The sequence below is a fragment of the Sarcophilus harrisii genome, chromosome 2 (assembly GCF_902635505.1).
Source record: "Sarcophilus harrisii chromosome 2, mSarHar1.11, whole genome shotgun sequence".
NCBI classification, from domain to species: Eukaryota; Metazoa; Chordata; class Mammalia; order Dasyuromorphia; family Dasyuridae; genus Sarcophilus; species Sarcophilus harrisii.
Genome location: NC_045427.1, coordinates 148,786,568 through 148,813,023, shown reverse-complemented (window position 1 = coordinate 148,813,023; position 26,456 = coordinate 148,786,568). Strand labels below are relative to the sequence as shown.

General features: G+C 43.4%; 1 protein-coding gene across 2 annotated transcripts; it reads right to left on the bottom strand.

Annotated features, from left to right (window-relative positions):
* Nucleotides 1-3,214: 3,214 nt before the first annotated feature.
* NKX2-2 (NK2 homeobox 2) lies at nt 3,215-16,102 on the bottom strand. 2 transcript variants are annotated; one of them, XM_031951034.1, is made up of 3 exons: nt 15,604-16,102; nt 5,481-6,158; nt 3,215-4,167 (listed from the first exon to the last, which is right to left on the bottom strand). In XM_031951034.1, exons 2-3 carry the CDS (start codon nt 5,737-5,739, stop codon nt 3,605-3,607), a joined length of 822 nt encoding a protein of 273 aa, XP_031806894.1. In that variant the 5' UTR covers nt 5,740-6,158; nt 15,604-16,102; the 3' UTR covers nt 3,215-3,604. The 2 variants fall into 2 exon arrangements, with proteins under 2 accessions (XP_031806894.1, XP_031806895.1); XM_031951035.1 differs by lacking the exon at nt 15,604-16,102 and adding an exon at nt 14,966-15,165.
* Nucleotides 16,103-26,456: the final 10,354 nt, after the last annotated feature.

Genomic DNA, 26,456 nt, shown 5'->3' with positions numbered 1-26,456 from the left:
TGTGATGTATACTGTAGATTGGGCAAAGATAGACTGCAGAAACTGCCTCCATTGCGTGTGAAATATAAGGCCAGAGGGGTTAGGGCCACACAGGACTTCAGCGGGTTTATTGACTTCATAGGGACCCAGAGGAAAAAAAAAGTAGTGAGCTCGCTAACCTCCCTCTTGTCCCCTCCTTCCAACACCACACACACACACACACACACACACACACACACTGCTGCCAAATTATACATATTTAGATATCTGCTATTTAATGGAACACCTCTATGTTGATCTTGGACAGGAAAAATATTAAGAGTATTAAATCATATTTGAGTTTGGAAATATACAATAAGATTCTCTCTACATACCTTTCATATGTATACAGCTAGAAGTAGCGCAAGTCGATTAATATTTTTTTTTCTCCCTATCCAAGATGATGATTTGGTTAATTTTCGATGAATTTATGTGGAATTACACCCCTTTCATAATTGGGGGAGGGGAAGAGTGGTTCACTGATCAAATAGTCCCTAGTACTGTGAAAACAGTCCAAATATGAGCTGATTCTCTAGTCATTCATAAATCCTTTTTAGTTATTTCAAAGGATTTAGTTGGGGTAACTTTTCTCCCTGGGACAAATATCATGGTTGGTTTTTGTTTGTTTTAAGCCCGGAAAGCGATTTTCCTCTCTCTTCTTTAAAAAAAAATTAAGAGAATAGTCTAGATTTTCAAGTCAATCGAGAGAACAAAGAGATAACTTCAGCGTTTGGGGAACCATCCAATCCCCAAATTAAGAAATACATTTTGGGGGAGAGGTTGAGCTGTTGTAATATTAGAATGACTTCCGAGCCCTCAATTATCCAGAGAGCTGTGTATAAAGCGAGAAAAACATTCAATAACCTTCCCTTCGTAGGAGCTATTGAACGCCTGAAGATTTGGTTACAGATAATCGTGTTTGCCTTAGATATTGAATTAAATCTGATCATCAACAAGAGCCAGGATGGGAGGAAGTCATTTGGGACTGCTCCATTTGCTTTGGCGTTCGCCGCCACCCCCTCTCCCTAGTCCCGGATTGTTTGTGAAACTCCCAGGGAGAAAGATACAATTTCAGAATCTGTACCGGCTTCCAATCAGAAAGAGTAAAAGCTCCCCGCTCTCTACTAAGCCTTCAGAAGTCTAGGTTATTTTCTGAAATCGGGGCATTAGAGAAGAAAGGAGAACTTCGAGATCCGACTGCCCTTACTTATTCCCCTCCTACATTGCAAAATGTGCGGGAGCATCTGGAAAGGGGATCTTCTCTGAGCTTACAGATTGAAAAATGAAATAAAGTAATATAAATAAGGAAGCTCCCTCCTTCATAGAGACCAAAAATGCTCGTCCCTCCTCCCTTATTCTCTCCAGTCATTCCTGCCTGCAAAGGCGCCAGATCTGAAATAGGGGATCAACACCTCCATTTCTTCTCCACTTTCCACTGCTATTACAATACTCTCTCTCTCTCTCTCTCTCTCTCTCTCTCTCTCTCTCTCTCTCTCTCTCTCTCTCTCTCATTCACACATACTTAAACTCTGATTTTTCATTTTATTATTTATTATTATTATTATTATTTTTGGCAATCCACCTATCCGATCCATACCTGGTACACAATAAATAGAAATGATTATAGGTCTCCGATTAGGGAGAGGGGGCAATGGAAACGAATGAATCTGGGCGAAAGAACTATGGAAATTCAGGAAGGGGGAAAGCCCTCCCCACTTCACCCATCGTCACTAACAAACACTTAATTCCCATTTAATTCCCCCAATTCTTCTGCTCTTTATAAGCCACGGGCCCTAAACCTTTCCCAAGAGGACACTGAGCTCTATCCCAAGCCTTAGTCGTTCTCATCTGCGGTTACCTCTTTCTACCGTTCAATCACAAAAAAAGAAGGCGTGGAATGGTGAATAGAGAAACCCAACAAGTCAGTTCTCATTCTCTCTCTCTCTCTCTCTCTCTCTCTCTCTCTCTCTCTCTCTCTCTCTCTCTCTCTCTCTCTCTCTCTTTCCTCTTCCCTATTTCCCCCTCCCCCTCTTAAGTAAGAGGTAAGTCAATCCCAACAAAGTGAAAGTCATTGAGTGTAGTGGCGTCAAAAGCTTCTCAGTCTGAAGGAGCCACTCGTAGATTTCGGTGACTGAGGGACTCTTCCCCTCCACTTCTGCCGGTTTCACAAATCACTTTCGACCCACCTCCCCTCAGTTTAAACATTGGGAAAACCTCTCTGAGGTAAAAAACCCGGATCAAGTACATAGAGAGATATTTATTTTTATCTGGGACAGAGTGCAGGAAAAAGGGGGAATAGGGAGGCAATTCCTTAACTAGAGAGGGAAAACATTTACACCCCAAACGCCTGGAGACTAGGCTTACAATTTTGCATCCCAAAGGTAAATTCTCAGTATCCCGCTTTCTACACTCCTTCACTACTCATCTTGTCTCACATCCCTCCCCACCCCCCCACCCCCAACATCAACAACAAACAACAAAAGCAACAACAATCGGGCAACTCAAGCTAGGATTGCGGCCTGCGTCCCCCCGTTCCCTCCCGCGGCAAGGCGCTGCTCCTTGGAGACAAAGTCAGACAAAACGGGACGATTTTTTTCTTTCTTTCTTTTTCTTTTCTTTTCTTTTCTTTTCTTTTTTTTTTTTTTTTTTGTTTTTAAACACAGCATTTTTATTAAAATTCTTATAAAAAATTGAAAATCTCTCAGCGCTCCTTTCGGAGTCGTACACAACCACTGAACTGGATATACCCGAGAACAGGGTCCCGAGAATTATGAGGAAGGGTTGGGATTGTATGTCTTCTACATTTTTTCTTTTCCTTTTTTTTTTTTTTTTTTTTAATATTGGGGCATACTTTCATTGAGGCAAAAAAGAAAAAGGATAAAGTAAATAAGGTAGGGATGGGGAAAGGAAGGAGAAGAGAAAGATCGTCTTGAAGGTTACTTTTGGCAATATTCACCACCGATATTTACAAAACCCAAACCTAAACAAAAAGCAAACAAATAGAAAACTAGGAGGGAAGGAAAGGAAAGGAAAGGAAGAACCTGCTACCAGTTGTCAGAATGTGTACATGGCCATAAATATTTAAAGTTTTCTTATAAAAAGGAGAAATAAAATTCTCTATTTTAAGTGTTTTCCACTTGCTTTAGAAGACGACTGACAATATGTCTACGGTACACAAACATACTTTACAAAAAAACACGAGAGCAGAGGGGTTTTATTTTGTGTGGAGGGAAATTTATCTAGGGTTTTTTGTTTTTTTTGTTTTTTTCGACGACGACGACGACGGTTTCTCTCCCCCCCTCTCCCCGGAGGAGTGGCAAGTAAGCAGGACTGCACAAAATTTTTGTAAACACGGCGCCCAGATCTCCAAAACCCCTCTCTCCAAAATAAAAAAAGAGAGGGAACACAATCCTTGGATTCTCCCACCCCAAGGAGCTCAAAACATTTCCCTCCCTTAAAAAAAATGCCAAGAGCAAACTCCATAATAATAATTAGAATAATAATAATAGCGTCCTCCAGTGGAGTGGGATTTGTTTTGGAGCCTTGAGTCTGTCTCTCTCTCTCTCTCTAGGGCTAGGGCGTCTGCTCACCAAGTCCACTGCTGAGCTTGCACCAAATGGTGCGCTGTCGGGTACTGGGGGGTGCTGGCGGAGCTGTACTGGGCGTTATATTGCATATGCTGTAGCGACTGGGCGCTGTAGGCGGAGAAGGGGATGCCGGCCTGGAAGGTGGCTGCGGCCAAGTCCTGAGCTTTGAGCGTGTGGCAGGGTTTGCCGTCCCTGACTAAGACGGGCACGGCCACCCGGCGTGGGGAGGGCAGGGGGGTCACCTCCATACCTTTCTCAGCCCGTGCCCGTTTCATCTTGTAGCGATGGTTCTGGAACCAAATCTTCACCTGTGTGGGAGTTAGACGGATGAGGCTAGCCAGGTGCTCGCGCTCGGGAGCGGACAGGTAGCGCTGCTGCCGAAAGCGCCGCTCCAGCTCGTAGGTCTGCGCCTTGGAGAAGAGCACCCTCCTCTTCCGCTTTTTGCCCGCTTCCCCCCCGCCGCCCGGGGTCTCCTTGTCGTTGTCCGGCGACTCGTCGGCCGAGGGCTCCGGGGATTTGGCGCTGGAGTCCTGTGGGGGAGCCCCAGCCGCCAGCCCGTGCACTGCAGAGGGAGGGTGTGGGAGGAGGGAAGCAGGAAAGTGGGATGTAAGTAAGGCAAGATTGAGGATGGGTGAGGGTGGCAGAAAAAGAAAGAAGAAGAAGAGAGAGAGAGAGAGAGAGAGAGAGAGAGAGAGAGAGAGAGAGAGAGAGAGAATGAGAGAGAGGCCTGGGCCCTCTGCCCTGCCCCGCAGCAACAGACGATTGCTTTTCCTCAAACCCTCCCCCTGTGCCCCGATCTCCTCATCCCTTTTGGCGTCCACTGGAAGGATTTAGGCCCATTACCATTTTCTCCTTACTCTCCCTTTCTAACCACCACCTACATTCGAACCTGTCAAACAAACAAGCAAACAAAACTGATCTCTAGTTGGAGGCATTTGGGAGGAAATCTCCTTGCCCCTTTGGCCATCTCCAGCCCTGTTCAGAGGACTGCCAGAGCCGTCGGGTGTGCTCTCAGCTTCTCCAGGTGGGTAGGACGGCCTGAAGAAGTGGTGGGGATAAAGGGGGAGACTCATTTTCCCAATGGTTATGAAAATGGCTATGAGGATGTCTTTTGCTCCTGGGAGGGGGGGGGGGAGGAGGTGCGAAGAGAAGAAAGGGTCCAAAGGATGGAGATCTCCTACACCCTTAAGTGATTTCCTCTCTAAAGAGACGTGGGCTGATTTTTAAAAGAAGAAAGCCACAATCCAGTCATTGATCAGCTCTTCCATTTAAGACATTTGTGTGTGTGTGTGTGTGTGTGTGTTTTGTTTTTGTTTTTCTGGACTGTCTCTAAACCAACCGATATCCCGCTCGGCACAAAGCGGCCTCTATATCTGAACAACGGGAGGGCTATTTATAGTACCCCCAGAACGTCCATCTGCATCTTAGGCTCCTTCAGAGATCAATACTACACACACAGGCTAGAACACAGAAGTGGAAAATGCCTAGTGATCTTTTGCCTTAATAATGAAATGGTATTTACAATTTGTCATAGGCCCCCAAATCTAAATTATAACAAATACCACCCTTTGGAAGGGCATTTCTTCTCTTTTTCTTTCTTTCCCTTCCAGTTCAACAGCATAAGAAAAAAATTAAAGGTATAAACTCCCAGCTGTCCCAGTCCCCTTTCTTGAGACATGCAGAGTTTTAAAAACAAGGGTAAGAGTTAATAGATTCTCCCCACGCCCAATCAATACTTTAGGGCCTGGCCTAGGTTGGGGTTGGGGTGACTGGGTTAAATAGCTCCTCTTTCCACTGTCCAACCACATTTGATCTAAGGGAGAAAGAAGGCGGGAGGGAGGTGGAGGATTGTTAGAGTGAAGTTTCTTTACTCACAGGAATATTGGATGCTCTCGGTACTAGCCAGCCAGCGGGTATAGGGGTTGTCGCTGTTGTCGTAGAAAGGATTTTTCAGGGGCAGGGTTTGTACTGCTTCCAGTGCGCTTGGTCCCAGCACCCCGCTTCTCTTGGTAGGTTCCGAACCCTCGCTTTCTTCCTCTGCCCCCTCTGCCACCGATCCGTCCTCATCGTTGGTGTCAGGCAGGTCTAAGATATCCTTGACCGAAAAGCCCGTCTTTGTGTTGGTCAGCGACATGGTCTGGGCCCGGCAATTTATGCAGGAAAGTTGCAACACCAGTTTGTCAATCCGCAGTTCTTCGGAAACACACACACACGCACGCACGCACACGAGGGGTGAGTGGGGGATGGGGAGGGGGAAGGGGAGAAAGGGGAGAGGTGTTGGATTTTATTTAAAAATATATATATAACTATGAGGAAAGGGAGAAAAAAAATCCACTATTTTCTTTGAAAGGACTCAAAAATTTGTGCAGTAGAAGAAGCCAGGAGTTCCGCGGGCTGCTGATCTGAGTAACAGTTTGTAACTCCAGGAACGATGCCAAAGTGCGGTTACTTCGGGCTCCGGCTGCAGCACAGTGTGCGGTGTCTGGTGGCAAGAAAAAAATAAGCCATAGCTGGAGTGATCAGTCCATATAAGGCTGGTCTCCACACATGAACCTGCAGAGAGAGAGAGAGAGAGAGAGAGAGAGAGAGAGAGAGAGAGAGAGAGAGAGAGAGACATTAAAAACGCAAAAGGTTGGCCACGTGTGGGCGGGTCTTAGGAGTCAAGTGGATGAAGACAGTGTTTGCAGATGTGAAATTGTGGGTTTTGGGGAGATTCGAGCTCCCAGCCATTGGTCCCGAAGCACATGATGAGTGGTATAACGTGTCAATTAATTGCAAAGATGGGGAGGGCCTTTTTACACAGTATTTACATACAAAGAACTACCAAGTCGCTTGATATTCCACACACTTGAAAGTGGCATTTTAACAAATTGCTTCTGAAAAAGGAAAGAAAAAAAAAAGGGGGGGTGTAATCCAGTTTTATATTCACCACCCTCAACTCTTCCCCCTCCCCAGGAAAATGAAAGATCCGCCGCGTGTAGCTGAAGAGGCTACGAGTCTTTGGAATGGGAGGGGGGGGGGGGGGGTGAGAAGAAGAGGAAATCTCTTTTTCGAATTAATGGTGGTTACCTAAACAAGATGCTGTTCAGATGGCAAGAGACCAACTTATGTAAACCTCCTAGGTCAATATTTTGGTTGAGGCTTAAGTATGAGCACTAGAAATTAAACAGGCGAGTAATTGATTCTAGTTAGCTCCGAAATACCCCGGAATAGCTGAGCGGAGGACTCTTTCGCCCACCTCAATCCACAAGGCAGATTTCCTCCCCCCCCCCCAACCAACGTCCTCCTTTTATTTGCTGAAGTCTAATTAATTTCACTCATTCGCATCTCAACCCCCCCCCCCCCCTTTGACACAGACAAGGACAGGCGTTTCAGTTAAGCTTTTGACATCATGAGTTAAGAAGATGGGGTATGTGGAGAAGAAGGTTTGTTCTAACTCCAGGACTGGTTTGAACTCAAGATGTTCTCTCTCCCCCTCAATTTCCTTTCTGGCCTTGCTCGGATAACCACGGAAACTCCCAGCATTTCCTCTATGTGCTAGCAAGCCAGTCAAATAATGTGAAGTGTGAGCGATTTGGAGACTCGGGAGTGAAGACTTGGATACAGAGACAGCCCCTCTGTCCTTTTTTCCTCATGTATTACCCCCCATTCCCCGCCCCCGTTTGAAACTCAGCATGTGGTGGAGCTAGAAAAGGGAAGAAGGACGGAGGGGTGTTAAGGGGCGGGGGGGGGGGGGGGAGAGTTGACTGGCCCAGAATGTACCAGGGAACTGTGACTGGAAGAATGAGGGGCCGAGAAAGAGACAAAATATCCACCCGCAAAGCTGTTTGGAGGGATGGTGTGTGTGTGTGTGTGTGTTGGCCAATACTTTCAGTGTCTTCATCTTCCATCTAACTCCGCCCCTAACTTTCTTTTCCCTTCTCTGGCGACTTTGTTCAGTTCGAGGGGTTAATGGTTTGAAACCCTGAGTTAGGATTGTGTTGAATCTGCATTCTCTTCCTGACCCGGTAACTGAACTATTCCCCTTTAACAGCCCCCTCCCTTTTCTCTGGGCGGTAGAACCCGGCTCTTAGGGCATATTCTTTTTTTTAAAGTATATTAGTTTTTCTCCTGGGATTATCTAACTTTTCGTCCCCACCATCAAAAAGCGACAGGAGAGAAGTTTGACTTGGGGAAGGAAGAGAACGTTGACTTTGGGAGAGAGGTCTAGGTTCGACTTGATTTCGAGTGCCCCTCCCCCTCTTTTATGGAGGGAATTGAGGTGTTGGGGGAGGGTCAAATAATGGGGAGCTTGGTGGAATTTGTCCGACTTCCCCTTCTGGCCCCCCCATAATCGGTTTTTATTTTGCTCCCCAGCAAAGCTTCGGAGTTTGACTGGCCTCCGGAGCAATTTATTATTGTTGATCGGTTTATTTCTGCATCCCTCTCTGCCTCCCATCTAGTATGTGACGTGGGTGACAATGTCTCCGGGCTAAGCGAGCCCTTCGGCGCATCCTGGGTGGTCGGACCGGGCAAACACAAATACAAACCGATTGCTAAGCTGCGGACAATGGGCGAAATGTAGACAAATGTCCTGCTCCTGTTGGAAGCTTTTGTCCGGGCTCGGTTTTTGCATTTATTTCAGTGGCGAAATAATGCATGATTGACGCCCTCTTTCAGCGTGTCCTAACTGTTTGGAATAAATCTAAGGTTGTTCCTAGTTGTCATGGCATTCAACTGCTCTCAATGGACTATCTCTTCATTCATTTCGGAATCCATCCACAATATTAAGGAAACCCCTTCATGTTGATGGTCCCCGATTCCTCTTTCTCTACCCAATATACTTTTCTCTCTTCTTTTTCTTTTTCTTCTTCTTTTCTTCCCCCCTCCCACTCTGTACGATTAGAAAATGAATTGAATCCCATCCCTGATACCCATTACTTTGGTCCCCCTCCATCCTATTTCCCCCCCTCCCCCCGTGTGTCTCTTACTCACTTTTCTCCCTCTTTTCACGTGGGAGCTCTTTGGCCTCTAGGGCAATGTGTCTAGGTTGGAGGTGCAGAAGAGAAACACAGTAGAGTTCAGCAGGGTTTGGACCTAGAGGCCTAGAGGTTTCCTTTTCTACTGTTATCTAGTTGCTAAATAAATCACTAAATACCTACTCCGTCTAGATTCAGGAAAATAAAGCGTCACTGCCTTGATTGCTAAGATTCCTCAACTTAGCAATCGAGGCTGGACCCTTCTTTTGTCCCTTCTCCCCACCCCCCTCCCCTGCCCTCAGACCCATCTCTGGGAACAGAAGCGAGGTGTCTAGGGGCATTCTGCAACCTTCAGTTGTGGCTGCCGTGAAGACAAGATAAACCCTTGGAAATCGGTCAGAAAGCGTTTCCCTTAGGGTTGTAAGGAGATGCCGCTGTGGGTGGGAAGACCTCTTTCCTTTACTCTGGAGTGCTGGTATGTTAGAATTCGAAAGTTCCATCTTTCACTCCTCAGACAATCTTTTCATCCTTTACACCACTGATACTTAAACCACTGACACTACCCTAGAGACAGGCTGATTCTGGTGCCTAAGTTCATGGAAGTAGGCCTTACCCCAGTTAGTCTGCAACCCTGCTTAAACCCTCCAGGGAACTGCATTCGGTATTAACCTTTTGGGCAGGAAAAGCTAAAGGAGTATATGTGTGTGCATCCATGTATGTGACTGGCAAGGTGTTAGTTCCCCCTCCTCCCACCTACTTCCTTCCCAGAATCTGTCCATCCCCTTTCATTCTTTTCCCTTCCCCTCCCCTTTAGGGAGCCTATAAGATGCACAGACCACCTGATAGGTAAACATTTTTCTGGATTCTCAGAATTAATCAACCAGGTGGAAGAGGGGCCTCACAAAGGCCTATTGAAAAACTCACAATCTGGCCCCCCAGTCTCCCTTCTGCTGCTTACAAGGACCTACTAGGTTTACTCCTTTCTAGTGATCACCAAACACATCTCATCCCAGGCCTGCTCTGGGCAACTCTTCAGGATCCCAGAGAACGATTTCCCTGTTACAGTTACTAGCCTTCACATTCAAGACACCTGCAAATGCCTACCCAGCCAAAGACCCATTGCTCCCCCCACCACTCAAGTCTATTTTAAAAAATTTTACTGGTTTCCCAAGATCATTCTTAATCTAAGAATAAATTTTTAGGGTTGCTCCCTTTCCTGTTGAGTTTTGTCTCCCTCCTTCTCCTTATCCACTCTTTAACCCTTTTCTTCTTAGAATCAGGAGGGAGATTTGGTGATTCTCTTTTGAGATGGTTTTTTTTTTAGCAAATCTTCTCCACAGTCTAGTCCACTGCACATGTGGCTCCCATACCAGAGCTTCCTAAAAGCTGACATTTGCGATTGAAAAGGGCTACAGAAAGCAACTGGGAACATTTTAATCAAGGGGAAGAAACTGAGCTTGTTATAGGTAGATCTTAAAATACAAGTCCCCAAAGAGAGGTGTATAGAGTGAGGGAAGCACAGAATTGCTATGTTGAGATTCAGCTGGTCTGGTGATAAGTTTTGCTGTGGAACCTACCCTGGGTGCAGAACTGAGAAGGTGGTCCAGGACTTGAAGCTGAGACCGTAGGGAGAGAAAGTGCAAAATGCCCATTTTATGCAGTTGCTGCAGCCCAGACTCAAATTAAACAGGTGATTAAGCACTATTGACTCACAGAGAAAAAGTGAAAATGAGAGTGGGGGAGGGGAGGGGGAGAGGGAGGGAGGGGAGTAGGGAGAGAGAGAGAGAGAGAGAGAGAGAGAGAGAGAGAGAGAGAGAGAGAGAGAATGAATGCTTTTCTCCAAGCAGCCTAATTTCTTTCAACAATATTTTTGCTGACTTGGATTGTTCAGGCCACAACAACCAGGAGGGAAGTCCCCAGTAGAATCTGGTGCTGCAGAAATATCCACCGAATAGTGACATTCATCTTTCTTTTCTGCTTAATTTATATTTTCTCTCTCTCCTTTTTTTGGAGTCACCTTTTAAAGAGATTCTTTTTTTTTTTTTTTTGGTTGTTCTCCCTTTGTCAGACTCAGACTACTAAAAGGGCAGAGGATGCTTAGAGATTATAATGCCTTCTCTTTCCATCTGGATCAACTTTGTTTTTCCTCTACTCAAACTCTATTTTTTTTTCTAATTTTACAAGAATCTAGACTCTTTTATCATTTCTCTTTTAAGAAAATTCTAGATCATCTCATCTATTTACAAAAATATTGTCCCCAGCGACCTGAGTTTGTGTCTCTTTTTAAAAGAAGGTGTAAGAATCATCCTAAATCAGGCCTTATTCCAAAACTAAGAGTTAAAATAGAGTATGGAACTGGAGGAATGTCCAATTGCCTTTAGAGTTTTCAAAGTTGCTCTCCACTGTCTGGCTTCTAGTGCTTTTCTTCATCCAGCAACTTTTGCTGTGATGCCCACAAGAATCCATAAAGGCCTTCTAGTGTCACCCAGGCAAATGGGACCTGATCCCAGCCTTCTCAGTGATTTTGCTCTGTTCTTCCTAAAACTCACCAGGAGGAAGAGGGAAAAAGATGGTGGTGGTGATGGTACTCTCTGGGGGCTCACAAAACAGAAATAGATAGATTCTTTTCAGGGGGACTTGGGATAAGTCTGCCCCCTCCCCAATAAATCCCTTGTTGAAACATTGTAGTAATAGTCCTCAGGGATAACTGGAGGATTTAAGCCTCTACACAGCAGGATAGAAGGAGGGGTTGGGGTGGGAGTCGGGTTATTTGAACAATTGAGCAAGAGGCCTAGAAGAAGAGGTGAATGTACACAGGATAAGTGGTTGCACTTCAGAACAAGTGGCCTCTAGTCATGTCACAGTGTTTACCTGTTTACTTTTACAGGTAGCTCAAGCACAAACCATTAGCCTTTTCATCACACTTTCTGGAATATGGGGACTCCTTCATTCCCCATTCCTATTCCTGCCTCTAACTCCTAGTCCTTTTTCATTCCCCGCTTACCCTAAATCAAGGACTTTTTAGGTCTTTGAGTAAGCATCTGTAGTCATCTGTTTTAAGAAACAGTAGGGAACTCCTCCCCCCCCCCCCCCCCCCCCCCCCCCCCCCCCCCCCCTTGATTGGAAACTAGGAGATGATGAACCCACCTTACACACTGCAGTGGACTCACACAGATTTCACAACACCTGCAGGGACACCTTCCAGTTCACAGATCCATCATATTCCTAGGGCATTCAAAGATACTGACTTATCTGGTGAAGTTCCCTTTCGCATTACCCTGGATTATTTTGGGATTGGTACAACTTTTATCTTACTCAAAAGCCACAGCAAAGAAGAGACAAGAGGAAACTGATTAGGTTTCTGCTCAGAAGCACAGAAACCGGGGCTCCACGCCTGTAGCGTGGCCCGATGTGCACTCACTTGGTGCTCTAGCATGCGGAGAAATGACTTCAGCTACGTGGCCTTGGTGGCAGGCTGCCGAATACAATTATGGAATTAGAGACATCGTTTCCCCCCTTCCTAGGGCAGATGCGCTTCCACTCATTAAAAAGTACAAGGTCTTTTCCTTTTATTGGGAGGCACTTTACTTGTCTGACTTCATTTTTTTTTAAAGGAATGAAAAGGAGATGAAAAGGACCCCCCCCTCTCTTTTTGTACAGTACACTGGGCTGACCTTTCCCCTACCACTGAGTCCATCCCTGATAACAGCCTTCAAGTGGATTAGTTTATTGTTTGCCCAGTGCCAAGGTGCGGGCAATTGTTTTCTCTCACTCCAGCATAGCACCTTAATGCTCCGGTGAGGATTAGTGGAGCTGACACAAAGCCTTTGTAGGAGGGGAAGGTTTATTTTATCTTCAGTTTGATACCCTGAAGAAGATACACTTGAAATCAGCCCAATTTGGGCCTGATGAAGGGATTCACCTTCCTAAGGCATACTTCCTAGATTCACAATAACACATGCTTTGTTTTAAAGTGGGGGCAGGGGGAAAATAGCGGAACTTTGAGGATAAGAGGTGCTAGCCTTTGTTGGGGACAAGGATTGGGGAGGGGAGCATTGCTCTAGCACACAGTTTCCAGCATGAGGACCTTTCCCTGAATAGACAGCTTCAAATTCTGTTTGTCTTCAGAGAGTCCCTGGACAGCTACCTTTCCAATGCCGCATACACGCTATGTGAATACCTTTCCTATAACTACTTGACATCCATACATCCATGAAGGGGTAAAGCCAGACAATATGGATGGTGGAACACAAAAGAGGTCAGTATTTGAAATATTTGGGTAGGAAATATGAGGGAATGGGGGGGAGTGAAAAAGAGAGGGAAAGAAGAAGAAAGAAGAAAAAAAAGGAAAGAGGGAGGGAAGAAGAAAGGAAAGAATGAAGGAAGAAAGGAAAGAAAAGAGAGAAAAGAAGGAATTCTAAGAGAGGCCTTCCTCAAGTCTAAAGCCTTAAGGTGAGGTTTTCTTTCTTTTTTTCTTTTTCTTTCTATAGTAAGAAGGGCAAAGAGAGATTTTGTAGAATTTATCTGTTCAAATAGATCAAATAGTTCAAAATAGATCAGGAAGCTCTATTTGTACAGGAAGATCTTTAGTATATTCTATCTACGAAGGGGGATGGAACTAGTTGGATGTAAGAGACTTTTTGAATCACATTTGAATAAGGTTAGAAGAGCTGAAAACCAGAAAGTACCTGCACTAAAATAGGTATAGGTGCTCGGTGTATTCCTGGCATCATATTAACCAAGCAGTCACAATAGCAGAATTAATACTCCATCTCTTTGTCTTTCTTTCTTCCTTGCATAATGAACCCTGGATACAGAATGTGGAAAACTAAATGAACTCCCCCTTATTCAGTCCCTCTATTCTATTTTTTTTTCCTCAGGGAGAAATAGAATAACACTTTCATGATTCTCTTTTAAAAAAAATAAATCTCCCAAGGTCATAAATTGTAATAGAAATTAGGATTTCTTTTTCTATTATTCAATCCATTGTGTGTGGGGTAGGACCTGGGGGCATATGTTAGGACTTTGATAAATGCACTTTAATGACATCTTTGAAAATATGCCCAATAAAATAAAAGGCCAGAAAAGCCGTTTTCCTTTCATGGATGTTAAATTGGACAAGAAATGATGTTTTAGGTAGGTAACAGGCTACAGAATAGGACCAGCTTATTTATAATGTATTTTCTTTGATAAAATGCTGAGAATCTTCCCCGGGGCAGTCCTTTCAGTTCCAATCTATTATAACCGTTTTATTGGTGAACCTAACGTAGTGTCCCTTCAGGCAAACCCGTAAGCCTCCTTCCTTCACTAGCTGTAATGATTAAATATGTCACAATGAGATTAAGCATTGTCAGCCCTGCCTTCGGAAAGGTTCTTCCCAGCCAAACCCAACAGTCTCTGATAACCACCATGTGAATGTGGGAGATTTGTGTGTCTTTTGGACTAGTAGAGCCGAAAGCACTTTCTTATCTGAATTTACTTCCTAATTTGTAAAAAAAAAAAAAAAAAAAAAAAAAAAAAAAAAAAAAAATTACAGAGGACATGAAAGTACAACAGCTCTCCTAATTGCCCTTTTACAGTATTTAAAACGGGGCAGGTCTAAGATTGAAATTTAACATAGGTTGAAACGAATATCTGATGCATTTTGCAGAAAAAGAATCGGATAGAAGTATGTTAGGACTAGCCCACGTGCACGTACATACATTCACCCAGAGACATTGCAATTTGCTCCAAAACAGTCAACTCTGAAGAATCCTGAGACACCGCACCACTCCCCGTTAACTTTCTGGAAGTTTCACCTAAGACTTTGGGAACCAGGAGAGTTACCCACCACGCGAATCGATCTAAGTCACTATATTTCAGAAAAAGAGAGGTGATATTCTAAATTCTTAGATATTATGCTCACTTCTGGGCTCAAACAACAGATACTCTAAGCAGCCTAGGACCTCTGGGGACTTGGGCATTCATTCTTGATCCTCTGGCGAACTCTACTGCCTCAAGCGAGAACTGTCCTACTCAAAGATCCTTGGCAGGGGAAGATTTTGCCCGACAGGTCCTCTTTTCACTTTAACCTCCCGCTTTTCCTTTTTCACTAACTTTGATCTTCGATAACCGACTTTTCTCTCACAGAACCAATCCAGAGACAACTGTTTCTATCTCCATATCTTCCACCCTTCTCTTTCCCATCTATTTCGTCCCGTCTCCGATTTCCTTTTTCATACATTAGAAATATTTTTTAGACCCACAAGAAGTCAACACAACCCAAAGTCCCAAATACCTCTAACTACGATCTCTTAACAAGCGCGACCTATTGAAATCTTACTTTTCACTCCCGCTTTCCCCAAAACTCACAGATTTCATTGCCTCAGAACTGCTCTCCACCATACACACAAGGAGACTTACTCGGCTTACGCAGGTACAGAACGTGTAACCAAAAAATCCTTCAAGTTCCCAACTACATATAGACCTTGTGTCCTGGCAGGTGGGTAGTTGGTAGGGAGATGAAGAGGGAGAGGCGTGCTGTTCTCCACGCTCACACTCCTGGTTGGTTTGAAAACAACCCAGATTAGTCGTGATTCTCTTCTTTATCTGTTCTCTCTCCACCCTCCTTCCTTTCCATCGCCCCCCCCCCCCCCGCCCCCCCCCGTTGCCCCACCCCCTCCTCGCCTTAGCAACAAGAACTGCTTCCCTTTAGTTTGTAAGGACTCTTTGATCTCCGATTTTTTCTATTTTTACTTTTGTCTCCTCATATCAGTACCTCATCTCCCAGCCAAACTCGCACTTGGCATCTTCCTCTCCCTCCCCGCCACAGCCCCTTCTACATTGCAGAAAAAGTGGAAGACGGTCCGGGCACCTGGTTGCTCCCGGCCGCTGCTGCAGGTAAACTTTTCCCCCTGCTTAAGTGTGGACAGAAAAGATGGGTTTCCGCATCTCTCCCTCCCCCACCCCCATCCTGGCGTTGCTCCCCTTCTATAATTATCCATCCGCACAATATAATAACAAAGATCATGGAAAATAATAAATATTCCGCACATTCCCACCTGCTGCTTCCGGAGACTGAAAGACAGAACTCCTCACGATTCCTGCCGGATCTGGGATGAAGAGGGTGTGTGTATACGTACGTGTGTGTGTGTGTGTGTGTGTGTGTGTGTGTGTGTGTGTAGGGTCAGGTTGGAAAGAGAAACGGACTGAGAGATTTGGCGCCGAGAGAGGTCTCCCGGGTCTGGGCCAGCTGGAGCTGCTTCCCTCCACGGGGCCGGTTCCTTGGGTACCAGGAGGCGGGAGGATGGGATTGCTCCTGCGCTGGCTGGGCCCTTTGGGCACCGCCCGTTCCGCCCCCAGCAGGCTTCCCTGCCCTGGCTCTGTCCCGGCTCTCCTTCAGCCGCCAATAGCCGCCCCGGGAACTCAGCACAAGGCTCCCCTCCCTTCCCGGCTGATGTAGGATAGACGAGGAAGAAAATGGGTTGGGGGTGGAGCGGCTGGCGGGATGGAACGGGCAGGAGCGGGGGGGAAAGGGGGGAGGGAAGGCGTAAAGCTATATGGCTATGGGGATCTCAAACCTTTCCCTCGATTGAGAGACAGGGCCGTCTGAACCTTATCAGCCACAGTTGTCCCCACATCTCTTCTGACCCCAGTTGGGTCAGTTCTTCACACCCATCGTCCTAGTGATTTTGCACCTACAGCTTCTTGTAGTTTGACCCTTGTCTCCTCCCCCTTTCGCATTCCCTCCCGCCCCAACTTTCCCCTAGTATTTCTATCAGCCCCAAACTCCCTCCTGGAAGTCAGAGGGTTAAAGGAAATACAGCTCCGAAGCAGGAGGCTCACCTGGTTGGGGGGTGGGAGTGGGAGTGGGGAAAGGAGGGGAAGAGACGGGGATAGGGAGAAAGACAACCGGGGAGAAGTGGGTTGCTCAGCTCCTCCCCAAAAAGGATTAGGTGCTGGAGAGCCGGCTGCTCAGCTTCTGCTGCAGAGTCGGTGCAGGGAAGGCCGGTAGCTCTAGAAGGGTTGCTAACTGTTTTTTCGCAAAGCTCGGGGCGGCCAGTGGCCCGAGGGGAGAATAACCCATCCTGGTCCCGCTCTGCGCCTCTGCTCCGAGCTCCGCGAAGCGCTCCCTCGGTCGGCCTTTGCCATTCCACGCCTCCTCCGGGCCCCCGACCCCATTGCCCGCTTGGCAGCGCGGAGCCGAGGCGAGCGAAGCAGCGCCAGGCGAGTTGAGGGGGCCGGCTCCCCCTCGCCCGGAGTGCTCTGTTTGTTTTCCTTTCCCCATTGACGTGAGTCAAAATATTGGCCATATGTTCGGCGGTAATAAATTGGGTATAAGCGCAAACACACTTGTTCCTTGATGGCTCTTTCAGCTGCCACAGGGCCTGGCTGGCTAGAGGAAGTTTTTGCTCGCTTTTCTCCCTACCTCCTCCACAATTCACGGAAATAAAAAGACCCGAGCTCTCCCCTTGTTTTCCATCACTTGTCCGAGGCCCACGATACCCGAATTGTTTTCCAACAGTCTCCTTTTCTTTTCTCCGCGACCCAAGTTGCCCCGGGATCTGCGGCCACCCCGCAACTTTCCTTCCCGCGGACCAATCTGCTGGTTCACAAGCTAACCCTCCATAAATTGCTCGGTAGCTAAGACGCCATAAAACCAAATAGCCAGATGTGGCACGTTATTTATGTGTGAGAGCTCGTTTACACTAGATATGCTGATCCAAGCCCTGATGGCTTGGCTTTAACAGGAAGATTACAAATCTTGTTCAGTTTCTAGAAATCCAGTTGAGATCTTCTTTCTTCTCGGGCAGCATTTGAAGGGTGGTGGTCCCTCTGGGGGAAGGAGAAGAGGAGGATGGGATTCAGTTTTTTGAAAGCCAAAGAAGAGTTACATTTTGTCATTGACTTAAAACTCAGCCCAGCAACGGGTCAGACAAGCCCTTGGATTTTATATTTGTTGTTGTCTTTTCTCTGCTTTCATTGATCTCAGCTTTTCACAGGGCACTGGAGAAGAAGGGGCTATGGCTCATCTCTAATCTTGGCCAGACTCAGAAATGGAGGCTGCAGCTGAAAGCTATAGACTGAAGATGCACAACACTAGGGGGTTTTGGATGGGTAGCTGCTGGCTGAGACCTTGGGAAAATGATCTGGTCATTCAAAGCAACTTGGGGATCAGGGTGGTGGTGGTGGAGTGGTTGAGGACATTGTCAATTCCGATTTCAAGGAGAAAGAAGGAAAATAACTCATCTAAAAGATGAGTGGCTTTATAATTAAAAACAAGACATCAACTTAACCTAGAGGCAAACCTGGCATCATATAATGAAAGCTGGGTTGCATTGTACTCAGCAAAGACAAGTAAGCACTCTGGTAATAGAAAACAATTGCTCCATTTTTTTCCCCACAGAAGGCAGCCACCAAAGGTTAAGATGTTGCATTTCTACAGTGCAGGTCATGAGGCACTTTACTCATATGAATTTATTAAGAGTCATTGTCTCTCCCATGCCATTGCTTTACTATTACTTGAAGTGAACCAAATTCTCTCTGTGGTTAATAAGCACTGAGCCAGGCCCCCTACCATCCTTTTCATCTTCAAAACACCTGGGGTTCCCTGAATGACATCTTCCATTTGAATCTGTCCAGAGAAAATAAGGGATGGAAAATGTTTCCCTACTGCAGTGAAAAACATAAGCATTTGACTTCACTATGATAATTTATCCTTGTGCTATATTCACTGGATAACTGTCCTTAGGTAGCTGTTAAAGGTGGAAAAGATCCAGTTGAAGAAGTGGTAGGTGGGTCAGAGGGGAGGGGTAAATTGTGGATGGGAGAGGTGGGGAAATAGCCATTTCTACAGGGACCAAAAAACCTATGCAATGTAGTTTTCAATCCTCAGTGCTGAGCACACATAGTGCCTCTTCCATGTCTGGTTCTTTCCTGGCCCTCAGAGGGACACATGGAGAAATCTCTAATTGCTGCAATAAAATCTCAGGCAACATTGAACCCTTTAGGAGTTGTTGATCTTGAAGTGGTTACTACTGTACTTCACACTTCCTTTCGGAAATTAAGCCTTTATCTGTGGTTAAAAACAGGCTATAGAGGTTTATTGAAGGGTTTATCTCCGTCAAGGGGTAGGTCTTAGGTTCAAGCATATGAGGATGTTATGGTGAATTGTTTACATGGAGATATTTCGTATATAAAATAAGATTGAGACATAACAAGGGGATCATGAAATTTGCTATTACTTAATAGATTTGATTCTACAAAGGCAGAATAATAGAAGCTTTTCATTTTTTCCTGGGGATTTTGCCTGCAATTCAAGTGTTTGCCACCATGTAAGCAGTATTTCCCAACAGTTTTATATGTATGAAAAACTGGGAAAGATGGTGTAAAACACAATTTAGTCGATATTGATTGTTTTTTTTTTTTCTGTTAAAAAAAAATCTCCATTGAAGAAATAGTATAAGCTTTTTTTTTTTTTTTTTTTTTTTTTTTTTTTGTGGCAAGACAACCAGGGTAAAGTGATTGGTTCAGGGACTCAAAGTTAGGAAGTGTCAAGTGTTTGAGGCCACATTTGAACTCAGGTCTACTTGACTTTAGGGCTGGTGCTTTATCCACTCCATCACCTAACTGCCCCTGGACTATTTATTTTGAGAAATATATAAAAATAGAAACACAACCATCTAAATACCAGTCATAAATCCACTTTAATTAAGTGCTTAATAATCTGTCTTAGCTTTCAGACTTAAAAATTCATTCTGAATCTTCTCATAGGATACAAAGTTTTCCAAGCTAGGCTCATTTAGAGGAAGGTGTGAGCTTTTGTGAATGAGAGTTTACTATTCCTCCCCCATTTATATCTCAAATATATATATGTCTATTTATTTATCATCATTCTATTATAAAGTTGTATTTCAATTGTGGTGTTAAGGCAACTCTGGGTTCATGGAGGTTATACTATTGGTGTATAAACTACCAAGTTATAAAAACTTTGATTATAGTACAACATGTTGTCATATGAGTAATGAATTTTGGAGGGGCTGATTGCAAGACATTCTAGGAAACTATGTATCAAGGCAGAGTGGTATTGCAATTTATACATACATACTTATATACATAAGTACATAAAACTACCCTTGAGATTTGTGTAACCCTAATTAGTTTTCTTGGAAGCTGAGAAAGTAAATTCAGTTTTAAGCTACATTAAGAGTATGGCATCTCATAACAAGGAGGTAAAAATCTTGATATAATGCTCAGATGATATCTGTAATATTCTGTTCAGTTCTGAGTTTTATATATTAGGGAAGGGCATTGGAAAGCTTACAAATATCCAAAAGAAAGTCACCTAGAACAGTCAAGGACATTGCATCTCTATAATATGAAGACCATTTGAAGGAACTGTGAATATTTATACTGGAGAAGAGAAGATTTAGATGACACAAAAATCATTGAGTTTTTGAAGAGCTGTGAGATGAAGGTAATATTAGCCTTATTCTATCTGGGTCCCTCAGAATAGAAATAGAAGGAATGGGTGGAAGTCACAGAGGCAATTTTTGGTCTTTGTAAGGAACAACTTAACAAAGCTTTTCAAAAGTAGATTGGACTGAGCTAAAAGTGTATATCATTTGAGGTTTTCAACTAAAGACTGGAGAAATACATTTAAAAGCATTTATTAAAGACTTAATATGTGCAACTGTGAGGATTGTTGGTGACATAAATAAAAAAATAGAGTCCCTGTCCTTAAGAAGTTTACATTCTAAGAAGAGGAAAGAACACATAAAGAATTAAGAGCCAGGGATAATCAGCTGCACAGTATGTTGTGGAGAAAAGAATTTTTCAGGTTTGGGCTAAATAGCTAACCAAATTCCTCCAAAATTGAAATTCAGTAATTCTATGACTCTAGATCAGGGATTCTTAACCTCTTTTATGACATGACAGTCTGATGAAGCATATGAATCCTTTCTCAGAATAATATTTTTAAATAATTAAATGCTAAATTATAGTAAGAGGTCTGTGAAAATAATATCTTTTCCCCTTCTAAGTTTGTGGAGTATTTAAAACTCTGCCCTGGGGATTCATGAACACCAGGTTGAGAACTCCTATTCTACATAGATTTATCTATGATTATATCACTTTCTTCTCTCTTCCTCTCATCATTTCTAGGGACTCAAAGTTTCTATAATTCTCCTACTTGGAAAATTGATTTCCACAAACCTTTTCTCAGCACCAAGTCTCTCGTTGTCTTTTAACCTAATGGAAAAGAGGCAAAATTGGCATATATCTTCATAGAATTTGAACGTTTCAGGCCTATTTGTAGTGAAGTTTCATAGAATTATGCTCTAATTGGAAACAACTGGAAATATACACAAGTAGATAAATAAATCATGTAAAATGTCTAGTGAGTTTTATAGTTTGAAGGTTCCTTTTTCTAGGAGATCTTCCACACAATACTCTAATATTTTGTTGGAACTAAAGATTTAAATGGTGAAGTTGGTATCCATGTAGATGCTTCAGAGATCTATGACCCATAATTTGGAAGTTATTCTTATAAACACAAAGTTCTGATACCTCCATTCACTGGTCACTTTTTCCTCCATACCTCAAATAAAATGGGTTGCCCCCTCTCCCCCATATGCATCCACTTTGCCTTTGCTTACTATTTCTTATGACTGTGATATCCTTTCCCTACCATTTCAGTTTGTTGGACTATCTTTAAAACGTCATTAAATCTTAAGATTTTTGGCAGGAACTGTTTTTTGCCTTTTTAAAAATATACTTAGCACTTAGAACATTGTAGGCACATAGTAGGCATTTAATAAATGTTTATTGATTGTCAACTCTTTTTTGAAACTTTTCTTGATTTGTCCTTCCTCCCAAATTCCTGCGAGTCTTGCTCATACCCCTCTTATATTTTTATCATGGTAGCACACGTGAAACAATGGAAAGATTACTGAATTAGGACTCAGAAAATCCCATGTTAAAATCCTACCTCTGTGCTTTTTAGGCAAATTATGTCACCTCTCTGCGACTCAGTTTCCTCATTTGTATAAGGAAAGAATTGGACCAGATACCTTTTCTGGTCCTTTCTATCTCTAAATGTATGATCCAATGATTCGGTATAGTAATTGTTTTTATATACTTATCCCTTTAAAAAATATGCAATCATGTATCATTTGAAGTATCCCTAAATTGAAAGCTGCATGAAGGTGGGGATTGAGGTTTTATTTATTTCTGTATCACTTCCAGAGTAGCATATTGCTCTGCAGCGGTAGGTGCTTTATAAGTGTTTATTGAATCGAATTGGAAAGAGCATCCCTGGTTAGAATTGAATTATGCTTCCATGGAAAGGTAGGTGAGTTTGCTTAATGCATCTGTAAACATACTCAGAGATTTAAGTGCAAAATCTAGCATCAAAGGAGACCTTTTGGATTTGTGGTGCTCCTTTTAGTGCCCTCAATCAGAGAAGGGCTTAGAGGGAGATATACAATGGTTTTATCTGGCAAATAGACTTCTGCTCCAATAGTGCCTGCAATACTGGTAGACAAAGCTTATTCTCTTCCTTTATTTCCTCTCATAAGCAAGAATGGCCTGCACACTAGTATTATATTTGACAATCTCTAGAAGTTTCAAGATCTTGAGAGGAGGAGAATGATAGATTCTTATTTCCTCTAGGAGAGCTCTAGGTATGTAGGTACACTATAGAATATACATTATTTTCCTTAAACAAGAGAAAAAGTCCCTAAATTTGGGGAAGTGGTGCTGTGAAAAGATATTCCATTTTGTGAAAGGCTGCATTTCATTTAGGTTTTATTTCCCATGAAGATAATAGGAAAAACTTGATAGAATTGGGAAGAAGATGGATCCCAGAAGTCCTGAAGTGACCAAGGCAATCCACCCTCCCCCCAAATCCCACAGTTCCTCATGGATATACATTATTTATTCCGACATATTTTTTTGTTTGTGGTATAATTTGGCTACCAGTTCTTGGACCTAGCAAAGACCTTCTATGTTCAATAGAAATCCCAGAAATTGGGGTTTGTGTCAAGAAAATGTTAAACAAAATATTAAACAATCCACTCTTCAAAAGGGCTCTTTGATTATTCAGAAGGAATACTGGAGAAGCAGGGTAGACTAGTGAAAAGGGTACTAGACTTGGAATCTGAATATCTCTGTTCCTCTTTTGATATCAATATTTATTGCCTCTGAGCCTGTAGGGAAATCACTTAGCTTCTCAAGTTTTTTGTTCTATAAATGAGTATCTCAGTGTTCCTCACCAAATTGTGAAGAAAGTGAACATAAACATGAATTGGTATTGTTAATAAATAGGATCAGGATTTTGAGACTCCATATAATAGCTAGTAAGGGCTGATTGTTAAATTGTCAGTACAAGCATTTACATCTAAAAAAATCAGCAAAGGCTCAAATCAGGACTTGATTCATTTCATCATTTGTCTAATCTTAAGAAAGTGATGGAGGAAATGCTAATGATGTCAATTAAATTTAAAAGTGTGCTTAAGTTTTTAGAAAACTAGTTATTAAACATTTACTGACTCCAGAATTAGTGCTCTTTACACATTAGATTAATAGCTAGCATTTATGTCAGGATATGAAGCTTACAAATAATTTTATCTTCTTTTAGCCTACCAATAAATTTAGGAGGTAAATTCTATTGTTATTATCATTATCCCAGTATTATAGATGGAGAAACTGAGGCAGACAAAGCTTAAGCAACTTACCCGCAGTCACATAGCTATTAAATGTCTGAGGCTGTATTTGAACTTAGGTTTTTCTGACTCCAAGTCTGGCACTCTTTTTACTGCCCTACCGAATTGCATTCTTAAGTTAATTCTGGCCATTACCTCAGGTTCTCATAGAGAGGCTATGAGCTATGTTTGAAGGCAAGGCTGTGGGAAGCTCTTAAGCCATATGTTGGAGAAAATGGTTCATCAATTACCATCTTCCCCCCAAGTTATTTCCGTAGTGCCAGGAAAGCCCAAGGCACCATGCAGATTGAAAAATACATAAAAAATTATCTCCTAAATAGCATTGCTAAGGAAGCAGATGTGGGACAGACAGACTTTCTATTTTGGGATAGGTATGGAATGTCTACCAAATACTGTAGTATTCATGAGTCATGCTGTGATCCATACTGATTAGGCATATCCCCTCATTGTACATGCTTGGAACTGTCCTGATTACCTGCCGTTGAGAATATTGCTACAGCATCCCAGCATCTCGGTATGTGCAAAGTCTATATAAGCTTCTTAGAAGCTGCAGCCATATAACACTGTTTCCCCCTAATCTTGTGCTGCCTGTTACCTAGTTTTGGCCCGGATTCATGCTGTGAAACATTTCTGGTAAATACCGTTCAGGATAATCCATCATGGAACAATCTTTGGGATTAACCATTGGGTGCTCTTCTTTCAAAACAAACAAATGTGGCTCAGATAATGCCATTCACAGCTCATAAGATTATCCAAGGGTTTGTAGGTGAGGAAATTACCAAGGAGTCTATCTTGGGTTCAGAAGGCAAAGGAAGATCTACTGGGGATGAATGAGAAAAATTCTTATGTTTTATATTACCCTTGGATCAAACTCATGGGTCAGTAAGTGGATCCTATACCTGGGGAATACCACTAGGGCTGTTATATAAAAGAAAGGGGCAGATTGGGTCTTTGTCCTGGTTCTCTGAATGTGTGAGGGCAACTGTCAAACTTTTTAAGTCATGTGGCTTCTTCCTTCTTTTCTTTTCTCCCTCCCTCCCATTCTCCCTCCCATCCTCCCTCCCTCCCGTCTTCCCTCCCTCCTTCTCTCCCTCCCGTCTTCCCTCCCTCCTTCTCTCCCTCCCGTCTTCCCTCCCTCCTTCTCTCCCTCCCGTCTTCCCTCCCTCCTTCTCTCCCTCCCGTCTTCCCTCCCTCCTTCCCTCCCTCCCGTCTTCCCTCCCTCCTTCTCTCCCTCCCGTCTTCCCTCCCTCCTTCTCTCCCTCCCGTCTTCCCTCCCTCCTTCTCTCCCTCCCGTCTTCCCTCCCTCCTTCTCTCCCTCCCGTCTTCCCTCCCTCCTTCTCTCCCTCCCGTCTTCCCTCCCTCCTTCTCTCCCTCCCGTCTTCCCTCCCTCCTTCTCTCCCTCCCGTCTTCCCTCCCTCCTTCTCTCCCTCCCGTCTTCCCTCCCTCCTTCTCTCCCTCCCGTCTTCCCTCCCTCCTTCTCTCCCTCCCGTCTTCCCTCCCTCCTTCTCTCCCTCCCGTCTTCCCTCCCTCCTTCTCTCCCTCCCGTCTTCCCTCCCTCCTTCTCTCCCTCCCGTCTTCCCTCCCTCCTTCTCTCCCTCCCGTCTTCCCTCCCTCCTTCTCTCCCTCCCGTCTTCCCTCCCTCATTCCTTGCCACTACAAAAAGGGCTGCTACAAACATTTTTGCACACATGGGTCCTTTTCTCTTTTTCATGATCTCTTTGGGATACAGGCCCATTAGACCTAGTGACATTGCTAAATCAAAGGGTGTCCACAGTTTTATAGCTCTTTGGGCATAATTCCAAATTGCTCTCCAGAATGGTTTCATAACTCTACCAACAATGTATTAGTGTCCTAGTTTTCCCGCATCCTCTCCAACACTTATCATTATTTTTTTTTTTTTGTCATTTTAGCTATTCTGAGAGGTATGAAGCAGTACCGAGTTGCTTAATTTGAATTTATCTAATAATGATTCAGACATTTGTTCAAATGACTAGAAATGGCTTTAGTTTCTTCTTCTGAAAATTGTTTATATCTTTTGACCATTTATCAATTGGGGAATGACTTGTATTCTTATAAATCTGATTCAGTTCTTTATATAATTTAGAAATGAGGACCTTATCAGAAACACTGGCTATAAAATTCTTCCCTCCCACCCCAGCTTTCTGCTAACTTTCTCATCTTGGCTGCATTGGTATGTTTGTGCAAAACTTTTTTAATTGAATATAATCAAAATTATATGTATTGAATTTTACAATGTTCTTTAATTCTTCTTTGGCCATAAATTCCTCCCTTTCCCACAGATCTGACAGATATACTATCCCTTGTTCTCCTACTTTGCTTATAGTATCTCTCTTTGTGTCTGAATAATGAACCCATTTCGATCCTGGTATGGATGCTAGATATTGGTCCATGCCTAGTTTCTGCCATACTATTTTCCACTTTTCCCAGAAATTTTTGTCAAATAGTGAGTTCTTATCCCAGAAGCTGGGATATTAAACATTAGGTATAGTCATTGTTGTGTCTTGGGAATCTAACCTATTGCACTTATCAACTGCTCTATTTTCTAGCCAGAACCAAAGTTTTTTTGATGATGTTGCTTTATAATATAATTTTAGGGCTGGTGTGTCCTCTTTCTTTAAAAAAAGATGTTTTTCCCAGAACTCTGGGCATCAATAGTTAGGCAACTGTCTGTATAAAACAAAGCTGCTAGATGGTCCTGTAGTAGATAGAACATTGGGCCTAGAGTCAGAAATATTCATCTTTGTGAATTCAAACCCAGCCCAAGATACTTTATAGCTGTATAACCATGAGCTAGTAATTTAATCCTGTTTGCCTCAATTCTTCATCTGTAAAATGAGTTGGGAAAGGCAATGTATTTGTCATGAAAATCCCAAATAGGGTCACAAAGAGTTGGAAATGACTGAACAAAAAAACCTTACAATGAATATTTCTTTTGAGGGCCAGCTAGATGGCATAACGGATGGAATGAATGGAGTGTAAGTCCTGAAATCAGGAAGAACTAAGTTCAAATACTGATTCAGATTCTTACTAGCTACATGTGATTCTGGGTGAATCACTTAACCCTGGTTGCTTCAGTTTTCTCATCTGCAAAAGAAGTCTAAAAGAGTCAGGCATGATTGAAAAATAATTGAACAATAAAACAGAGACCAAAGACCAGTGACAGTAACAAA